The sequence below is a fragment of the Halyomorpha halys genome, unplaced genomic scaffold (genome assembly GCF_000696795.3).
Source record: "Halyomorpha halys isolate HHAL.00 unplaced genomic scaffold, Hhal_1.1 Scaffold506.1, whole genome shotgun sequence".
NCBI lineage: Eukaryota > Metazoa > Arthropoda > Insecta > Hemiptera > Pentatomidae > Halyomorpha > Halyomorpha halys.
The window spans coordinates 228,730-240,061 of record NW_027108424.1 but is presented as its reverse complement, the minus strand read 5'-3'; the positions used below and the strand labels follow the sequence as shown (position 1 = coordinate 240,061).

Sequence of the window (11,332 nt, the reverse complement as noted above, 5' to 3'; positions counted from 1 at the left end):
CCAGTTTTTATACCATTCTTCAATAGATGTTATGTGTGCCTGTAGTGTTTGTGATGCATTAGTTGGGTCGTTGTTTACTGAAAGTATACATGTGTCATCAGCGTATGTTGTTAGGACTGTGTTAGGGTGGGTTGGGATGTCAGCTGTATAAACCGTATAAAGAATGGGACCTAAGATACTACCTTGAGGAACACCGGCGAACTGAGAAAAGAGAGATGAGTAGGATTAAATACATTTAAAAAATAAAAATAAATTGATCTAATAAAGGCTCTGCTCAGATAATGTTGGTGTAAATTCCCCAAAGCGATAAATGTGTGGTATATATGTTCCATACTTCTGTAACGTTTCGTGCTCGTGGCAATTACTTTGAACAACATTTTATATGGATTTTAAGGTTTATAAATCATGAATAATGTAGTTGGACGCAAATATAGTTTATTTATTGAAACTTTATTATATTTCTTTTCAGGAATTTATTTATACTCTTGATCAACTTCTTTATTCTATGTAATATCTGAACAACGTTTAGGGCTTCTCTGCCCAATATCAAGTGTTACGGCGGGTAGGGGTTCAGAGGAACCTTTACTAGCCCAACCGTGAAAAGAAAAGAATAGTCGAATTTTTTTATTTTTGTATTTTTAAATAAGTAAACATAATAAAAAGGAACACGAAATATACAAACTAGAAAAAAAAAGAAAGATTAACTAAATTAATTGAACAAAAGAAAGAGAAAAAGTCTTATTTCACCGGTGATTGGTGGGGCCCCGGTTGTGGTTGTTCTGAGTGGATATTCTCGTGGAAGTAGATCAACAAAAGGGATGTACGTTCGCCCGCCGTGGCTAAGATGGCCAGAATGCTGGTAACTATGAGTGCGTAGTGAGTAGATAAAGGAGACGATATGTGTTTGCAGTGAGACGTTAAGAAGTTGTCTGTCTATTTTTTAGTTTGAAAAACAATAGATAGAAGTTGTTTTGTTTTTCGACTTAATAAAAATCACATGTTTTAATAATCGATTTGTGGACCATATGTTGGCCGCAACATCAAGTTTATATTATTAATTTGTGGACATATGTTATTTTAAATTGAAAGTCATTTTTATATATTCCAATATAAGCTAAAAAAAAATGTTTGGCAGCCCTATGGACAAAAGATGATTGAGGCAATTTAATAGAACAGGTTTTGAAGTTACTAATCAAAACGGGCTTTATATTCTTCAAATAAATTTTATTTTATGATAAACGCATTGAATAAATCTCGACTTGTTCATTCTGCCTTGAATAGGTTAATAAGACATAACAAGGCCTTCCTGCCCTAATTGGGGTACATGAGGGCATCAACTGGGCAGTCCTTAGAAACGTCAGTCCAGGATTAAGAAGGTCTCCTCTTCAGGCGAATCAGGAGACATTGGTACCCTACTAGTACAAGAGCCCAAGAGGAGAAAAAAGGCAGTTTTCTCACCCCAATTTTTGATTACATAATTGAAAACTAGGCATAATTAATAGTCAAAATTGATGAGCAGGGGGAATAAAAAATGGTGGCTGTTTCAAAACCTTAAAAATAATTAATTTTTTATTCGGAGCTCTATATCTTAAAAAATTCCAACAATAATAAGAGAGCACCATTTAAAGTAGAGTAAATTTGCTAAAATATTAGCCCTAATAGAGCTATTTACGTCCAATAGTTCTCGATATATAGCTTTTTAAAAAGCAACATTTCATAAAAATGTACTGAAATATCAGTAGTTCATCAAAACTGATGAGTCTGCCAAGTATAAGTAGGGGGAATAAAAAATGGTGACTGTTTCAAAGTGATAAAAAAAACTAATTTTTCATTCGGAGCTCTATATCTTGAAAAGTAGGAACAACACAAGAAAACCTAAGAGAACGTCATTTAAAGAAGATTAAATTTGCTAAAATACGAGCCCTAATATAGATATTTACTTTAAATAGTTTTCGAGATATAGCATTTTAAAAAGAAACCTTTCATAAAAATTTTGTATGGGACGTACTAAAAGATCAGTAGTTAGTTAATTTATTTTGAGAAATCTATATCTCAGGTACTATGTGACGCACAGATGTCTATTAGCAATCAAATTAAAGCTAGTTTAATGAGCTATAATGTAGTTCATGACGTTTATTTTCGTAGGATGAGTAGTTTTTATGAAATTTGCTAAAATAAATTGATTAATAGTTGTTGGGACAAATTTTCATTTGCCAAATTTATATTCATATGTGAATACCATAAAAACTACTACCCCTACGAAGATAATTGTCATAAACTACTATAGTAAGTTAAATTTCCTTTATTTTGAGTGTTAGCAGACATATGTGCGTCTTATGGATCTAGAGATATTTTTTTTTTCAAAAATCAAACATTATATCCGAATAACTAAAAGTTAACATTTTGTGAATTTATTTTGTCAAATATCATAAAAACTACAACTCATACAAAGATAAACATTATTAACTATTTTATAGTTAATTTAACTAGCTTTAATTTGAGTGCTGGCAGACATCTGTACGTCCAATAGTTTCTGAAATGAAGTTTTTCATATATCAAACTTATTGTCTGAACAACTAGAAATCAATTTAATTTAGCAAATATCATGAAAATTACTATTCCTACGAAGGTAAAGGTCATAAACTACTTTATAGTACATTAAACTAGCTTTAATTTGATTGATAATATACGTCACATAGTTCGTAAGATATAGATTTCTCAAAATAAATGAACTAACTACTAATCTTTCAGTAGATTTTTTAAGAAATTTTGCTTTTTAAAAAGCTATATCTCGAGAACTATTGGACGTAAATAGCTCTTTTAGGGCTAATATATCAGAAAATTTACTCTTCTTTAAATAATGTTCTCTCTAAAACTATGTATCTTACTATGACTAGTCATAACTGATGAGTCTGCCAAGTATAGGTAGGGGGAATTAACAATGGTAGCTGTTTCAAAACCTTTAAAAAAAATTGATTTTTCATTCGGAGCTCTATATCTTAAAAACTATCAAGAACACTAGAAAATAGAAGAGAAAATTATTCAAAAAAAGAGTAAATTTGCTGAAATATTAGCCCTAAAAGAGCTATTTACGTCCAATAGTTCTTGAGATATAGCTTTTTAAAAAGCAAAATTTCTTAAAAATATACTGAAAGATTAGTAGTTAGTTAATTTATTTTGAGAAATCTATATCTCAGGAACTACGTGACGTTCAGATGTCTATTACCACACAAATTAAAGTTAGTTTAATGGAATATAAAGAAGTTTATGACCTTTACCTTTGTAGGAATAGTAGTTTTCATGATATTTGCTTAAATAAATTGATTTATAGTTGTTCGGACAATAAATTTAATTTATGAAAAACTTTATTTCAGAAACCATTGGACGTACTGATGTCTGCTAGTGCTCAAATTAAAGCTAGTTAAATTTACTACAAAATAGTTAATTATGTTTATATTTGTAGGAGTAGTAGTTTTTATGACATTTGACAAAATAAACTCACAAAATGTTAATTTTTAATTGTTCGTATAAAATGTTGGATTTTTGAAAAAATATATCTCTAGATCTATAAGACGCACATATGTCTGTCAATACTCAAAATAAAGGAAATTTAACTTACTATAAAGTTGTTCATGAGACGTATCTTCGTAGGGGTAGTAGTTTTTGTGATATTCACAATAAAAATTTTGGCAAATGAAAATTTGTCCGAACAACTATAAATCAATTTATGTTAGCAAATTTCATGTAAACCATTACTCCTACGAATATAAACATAAACTACTTTATAGCTCATTAAACTAGCTTTAATTTAAGTGCTAATAGACATTTGTATGACAAATGGTTTTTGAGATATAAATTTTTCAAAATAAATTCACTAACTACTGATCTTTTAGTACGTCCCTTACAACATTTTTATAAAATGTTGCTTTTTAAAAAGCTATATCTCGAAAACAATTAAACGTAAATAATTCTATTAGGGCTAATATTTTAGCAAATTTACTCTTCTTTAAATAATGCTCTCTTAGATTTTGTAGTGTTGTTGGTAGTTTTTAAAATATAGAGCTCCGAATGAAAAATTAATGTTTTTTTTAAGGTTTTTAAACAGCCGCCATTTTTTATTCCCCCTACCTATACTTGGCAGACTCATCAATTGAGATGAGATAACTGCCTTTTTTCTTTCTCTTGGGCTCTTGTACTAGTTGTAGATTGACATTTTGGCGGTGGTTGCTTATTGATCAGGTATGCATGAGTTAAATTCGTCTGACCTATTCTCAATCTGGCAATAGCTACCTCCTGTCTGCGATTGGAACGGTTTGATGTGGTCCATGGTTTAATGGTTTTTGAATAGTTTTTATTTTGCTTGGCGAGCTTTCATTCCACATGGCTTGCCAACTAGCTGATATTTTATTTTTCATTTTCATTTTTTACCAAGCACTCCAAAATGTCCACACTGACGATCGTTCCATGGTACATGTGGCGTGGAGTAGTTGAAGTGAAGTAATAATAAGCGACCTCCTTTACTTGTTTTAAGGTTCTCATAATAAAAATTATTTCTCAGGGTCGTATTCGACGTATGAGAAAGAGATACATGAGACGGAACGTTGTTTTTTTTTTTCTTCCTGGTTAATGTTAATGCAATTGTTCTAGGGCAATTAAAGATCATTCATCCTTCACCTATAGCATTCGAATTCTTAACGTATCAAATTGCAAATTATATTCAAATAAAGTTTCGTGGAGTCATTCGTCAATGAGGTAGTCACACCAATAATTTAAACCTTAAACCTAATTTCTAATTTAAAAATTGCCTGATGCGGCCTTGGCAGAGATGGGAGGAAATTAACTATAGTTGCAACTAATAGCTAAAATTGCCATGGATACGGTCCTTACTTATGAATGAACCATTCATAAATATCGTATCCATGACAACTAGTTATATATAGTTATATAATAATAGTTAATTATTATCCATCTATGGGCCTTGTACCATTGATCAGCTTATTTTTCCTCGACTGCCTAAACCAATAGTGAACTTCGTTAGAGAAGTTTAGTCAAGGTAAGATCATTTAACTGAAAAGAGTGCCGAAACCCAGTAAATGAAAATTTGGAACGTTTACGAACATCTGAATAGCTCTTCTAATTATTTTAATTATATGTAAAAACAATTAATTTAATATTTTTTTTTTAAATTTTATTTTCACTAATCTATGAATGAAATATACAGAGACATATTCATTCTCGCTAACCCCTATAATCTTTAGGATTGGTTGTAAATACGGCGGAAGTTGTAATGAGATAATTGTGTACATCAGAAAAACAATGGTCTTACGTAATTTCTCACGATCATTTCATTTTTCTCTTGTCATTTATCTCCTTTTAAGTATTTTTTGAAGGGGTCCTTAAAAAAATATAATAATAAGAGAATTCAGAATACCAATAATTATTCTGTATTATTAGAAATTGTAAATATAAAGTTACCATCCAGTTAATTTCGAGAACTGCTAAAAGTAATTATGTAGCTGCCAGCCTGAAACTTGAGTTCTATAACCTGATTCGTATTTTGACATTAAGTAATATACGTTAAAAAAAAAATTTTTATTAAATTTATTTCTTTTGTTAAAAAAATAATACATTGAATACCGAAATATATCATACGTACAATTATTTATTTATTTCGGCCTCTCTTATAAACTTTTAGCGACCTTGCTGCTATCTGTTGGTCACCGTTCAAACTGTCGTTTAAACGTTACGAACTGACACGACGCTACCTAGCTGCTGCGACAAGAACTACTACAGTCAGGCAAAGATATATATAGTGTATATTTCTGGTCAATCTTTTGATTGTACAAATTAATAATCATGTTGTATATTGTAATATTCCTGAATGTATTTTTTTTTTATCAATAAAGTTTACAATAGAATGATCTGTTTCAATGAAGGTAACGCCTTCCATGCATTTCAATAGCTCCAGAGAGTTGACTAAGCACAAAATTTATGAACTAAAGTGTTAATACCGCCTTCAGGGATTTCGACTCCATAGAAGGCAGTGACTTGCCATCCACTTCACTGCCGTAAGCTAGTTCTTTATGTACTGAATTACGGTTTTCATCCTGCAAGGACCTACAGCTAGTTACTGTAGAACTTGCCGTCCTCTTCACTATTGTAGGCTAGTTCCCTACAGATTGAAGTTTCCTTCCTGGAAGGACCTACTGCTAGTTCCTGTAGGACTCGTCGTCCTCTTCATGTCTATAGGGTTGTTCCCTATGGATTGAAGTTTCCTTCCTGGAAGGACCTACAGCTAGTTCCTGTAGGACTCGTCATCCTCTTCATGTCTATAGGGTTGTTCCCTGTGGATTGAAGTTTCCTATGGACCTACAGCTAGTTAGCTAGTACTGTAGAGTACCTCTCATCTTCAATTAAAGTAAAAATAAATTAATTGTACAGAGCCAGCTTGACAAACTCTTTCATCCTCCCTCCCCCCTATCCTGGGCAAGCAGCTATCTTCTAATTCCCGACCTCTTCAACATCACCTCCACCTCTGCCAATCACCTCGTCTTCCATCTGGTCGGTTTTTGAGCAGGCGTTTGAGGATTGATTCCCAGGACATGGTCATTTTCTCAGACATAGTGACCATAGTTGAGATTCTGGAACACCATAATCCTGATCTTGTGAAAAATGGCTTTATAAAACAGTATTTTTCGCATGGCAAAGCAGCTTTTACATTTGGTACTGAAGAGGCTCATGGATTGAAATAAAAAAAAATAATTTTATTCTGGGTCATATGCCCCATAACAATAAATACATAGTTCATACATTATGATTATTAACATTTGAAAGTTTTCAGTAAACGAAATGAAATTACATTAAGATCTTAGTTTAACTACTACGAGCCTATTTATATTGTTCACAATAATATGGAGGTTTGGTTATGAAGTAAGTGAACGAATAGGTGTTGTTTATAGGAGAGAATGGATGAGGATTGAGATGGGAAGAGAATTCCAGAAGGAGGTTACACATATGACGAAGGGTTTGCTGAATGAGGGCATATATAAATAAATTGTTTGGGATCCGGTGTTTAATGAATGGATGGATGAACGAAGAGTTAGGAGATCAAGGATATAGATAGGTTTTTTGATTTTAAGAACCTGGAATAGGAAAAGACCAAGCAGATATTGCCTTCGGGAGGTTGGATACTACACTTCAACTCGGTTGGTATACCAATGGGAGGCATGAGAGGCCCTGAGATCCTAAGATAAATCTTAAGAAGCAATTCACGAGTCTCTTCAGTCTTCAACTCTAGACCTGCAGATAGCCCTCCATAGACAAGGGAACTTTTATTGAAGTTGGAATTGCTTCCCAAGATCCATCTTTGGGTTCCCCAGGCACCCCTTGTCTCCTGTAGGTTTACTAAGTTTGAGTTGCTTTATCATACTTTTCAACGGCAATACCTCCTCCATGTTTTCCTTTTTCTGGTCTTTAAAACAATAAAACTTGTATAAATCTTTGATCTACTTAATCTATGTTCATTTATCCATTCATTAAATTCATCTTTCGTGTGACTTGCTTGTGTGTCATTTTTTCCCTACCTCTATTCACCAATCCTCATCCGTTCTTTCCCTTAAACGACACCTATTCAATCATCGAACTACCGTGTCAGTTTAAACAATCTGTATATCCATAACATTAAATGCTGTATGCTGTTTATCCATAAAATTACCTAGTTTCATTATTTTTTTTTTTTTTTATTAAATACTTTTATTTATTGATAGATATTACAATCTGCCACACAGTTGTGGGCAATAGGTAATAGGGATGAATGATTTCATACATACTATCACACTATGTGTATGAAAAAAAAAAATATAATCTCTAGTCACATTTACACTCTAATAGTTTCATTATTAACTAAATTCTATAGTCTTTAATCATAAGGATTATTCAATTTAAATATACACTCAAAATACCCGTTGCAAGTTGTTTTGATGAGTACAAACTATTCTGAAAATTTCAGAAATTTTTATCTTGCCGATAGGTTTTCATTTCCTCATTAGTTCGTTAATTTTCTCCAAAATTTCTGTAAAAACAGTTGAAAATATAAAATACCTGTTCCTTTTTTTGTTCTGAGTTGAATGAGACCCACACACAAAACACAATAAGTTGAAGTAACTTATTTAATTGTGCCGTTTCGGTCAGGATTTCTAGCCTTCATAAGGGCTAAGAACAGAACAAGATAACAACCAATGAATATAAAAATAAAATATAAACAAATGACATAAAGTAAGTAATTGTATAGAATGGAATTAATAAAATAAAGTGATGAAAGAAGTTGAAATTAAAATGTATACATAGGCTATTGAATAAGTAGGTAAAATAACATAAATAAGGAAATAAAATAAAAATGAAGTTATACAATGCAAAGAACAATAATAATAATATATGGTGAACATAACAAAGTATTATGTTATGTAACACTTTGTTATGTTCACCGTTTATTATTATTGTTGTTTTCAAATTTTTTTTATTTTTCTATTCATTTCTTTTGTTAAGCTTAACTTATATTTTGCCTCTTTATCTAATATTATGGTTACATATTTCATTTGTTACATATATTTTTTCTTTCTCTCAATTTTATTTTTCTTTCCATAATTTTAATTTTTATATTAATAATAAACTAATATATTCATATTTCTTTGCATTATATACCTTCATTTTTATTTTATTTCCTTAATTATGTTATTTTACCTATTTATTAAATTAGCTATGTATAGATTTTATTTTCCACTTCTTTCATCACTTTATTTTATTATTTTCATTCTGTACAATTATTTACTTTATGTCATTCTGTTTATTTTTTATTTTCTGTATTCATTGGTTGTTATCTTGTTCTGTTCTTAGCCCTGATGAAGGCTAGAAATTCTGGCCAAAACGTTGCCATGATTAAATAAGTTACTTATTTGTGTTTTATTTTTACCGCACCCCCCAACCATCTTCTCCTCGTATAAGTCATCCAGCATCAATTATTCCTCATGATATAAAATTTAAATAAAATTCTACTATCTATTTAATATTTAAGCTTTTAATTTGAATCAAAATTGTACTTTAGATATGAGAATTAAGTTAAAACTAACAATTTCCCTTTTTATTTACTTTAAATAATTTTTGAATATTACAATATTGTTAAATATGTTTTAGGCGAAGCTGTGGCTTTTCCCAGAAGGAACAAGGAACAAAAAGGGAAAAGTCCTGTTGCCTTTCAAAAAGGGCGCATTTAGGGTTGCCATCTGTACACAAGCCCCTATAATACCAATTGTATATTCACCTTACTACTTCATCGATTCAGTCAACAAAACTTTCTCTGAAGGTAAAGTATTATCATTTAGAATATAATTGAAAGAATTTTAAAAAACAAAAAAAACCTTAAGTTTCTTCGATGGTAGTGTAAACTATATTATTACTACAGTCATGGCAGTTTATACTTTCATGGTAATATTGTCGCATTAGGTCATAGGCAATAGTATGACACTTTTTGTAGAGAAAGTGAAGCTATTGTCACATTATAACCAGTTTACACATTAACACTTCACAACATCGACTGTGGTGTAAACTTTATTATATTTGCCATCAAGAGAGTATTGGATGGTAGTAAATACCGTCATGACAGCTTCTGCAGTGGTTGTAAACTTTCTGCATGTGATGTAGTTTATCTCCAGTACTCATGGATTTTAAATATTATTTCAGAAATTGCTTTATTTTAAAGATTAATTATTTTAGGAAATAAATACTGGTAGTAATATGATTAGGATTATTTCGTAAAATAATCAATTCAAAACCAATTTAGAAAGTGATTTTAATAACTTAATATATTATGCCAGTTTTTTTTTTGTTTTTTTTACACATCTTGCTTATTACAATATCATGGAAATAAAAAAGAATAATTACAGTTAAAAAGCCGAATGAATTTTATTTTTATGCAGACACTAATTTCTGATTTTTAGTACATTTTTTATGAAATGTTTCTTTTTAAAAAGTGTACCTCGAAAACTATTTAACGCAAATAGCTCTTTTAGGGCTTATATTTTAACAAATTTACTCTTCTGTAAATGTTCTTTTATTAGGTTTTTGGTGATGTTGGTAGTTTTAAAGATATGGGGTTCCGAAAGAAAAATTAATTTTCTGTTTAATGTTTTGCAACAGCCACCATTTTTTATTTTACCTAACTTTGATTGAAAGACTCAACAATTTTGACTCATAACTCTGGATAGATTTCTTTTAATTAATCAAAAATTGGGGTAAAATAAATGACTTTTCTCTTCTCTTGGCCTCTTGTACAAGAAAGTTGTTTAAAGATTTGATGAAGAATAACAGCAGTCTCAGTTAAAACTAGCCAGTCAAAAGCATATAAAACAATTTGAAGTTAAAGCACTCAATAATTAATTATGTTTATATGAAAATGAATTAACAGTTAACATATAATAAGTAACTTATACCACAAGTAACTTAATTTAAAACTAAATTGAAAACATATATAAATTAAAATGACTGACTCAATTTAAGCATTTAAAGCATAAGAAAACGTAAATCTTCATAGGTTATCTTAAAAATTGTGTGAAAATCTGTACTGCTACTGTTGAACACAGGGGTTGGTGGACACAAATAAAATGTTTTTATTGTTTTATTAGTTACGGTTAAATAACATAAAACGTTCTTGCTGTAGTGAAAACAAACAACACAACAAGCTTAATGACTACCATCTGGCAACTCTGGCAACTGACAGTTACAAATAGTATAATTGATATATTCACAGTTAGCCACAGAGCAACATGTATATAATAAAAAATGAATTTTTACATTTCACTTTAACAGCTACAAACTATGCAGAAGGGTCAAAGGGATTCAGTACTTTATAAGGAATTACTGTTCCTTGTGCAACAGTTGCGCGAGGTGATTTGTTCATGACCTTAGTAAACCACCAGATTTTTCTCCCTAATTAAGGGTACCCACTTTATAAAGGCTGGATGGGCCCCATAGAGCTCCCAAACCCACAGGGTTGACTAATGCCTACTGTAACAAATTAATTATCTGCCACTGCCAAAATTGAACCCAGTTCCATATTGTTCAGTGGTTCCCAAAATTTTTAATATATTGTAATATGCTCTTTTTTAGTAAATAGTATATTTTGATGTATAAATGGTTTTTAATATGTTTTATTTTATGTATCATTTTAATATTCATTTGTTTTGCTTATCCAAAAAGCAAGCTAACCAAGTTTCATTGTTTATAATAACTTCGTGAGTCAAAAACAGAACCAAGATGGCGGTACGTTGAATCAAGGCCA

At 30.8% G+C, this 11,332-nt stretch overlaps 1 protein-coding gene across 4 annotated transcripts in view; it reads left to right on the top strand.

The window, feature by feature from the left end:
• Nucleotides 1–11,332, top strand: part of LOC106683706 (1-acyl-sn-glycerol-3-phosphate acyltransferase beta) — a 54,645-nt gene that overhangs the window by 40,881 nt on the left and 2,432 nt on the right. For all 4 annotated transcript variants that reach the window (XM_014425345.3, XM_014425344.3, XM_014425346.3 and 1 more), the window contains one exon: nt 9,190–9,358. In XM_014425345.3, the coding sequence (XP_014280831.1) occupies nt 9,190–9,358 (169 nt within the window). The remainder of the gene's footprint in view (nt 1–9,189; nt 9,359–11,332) is intronic.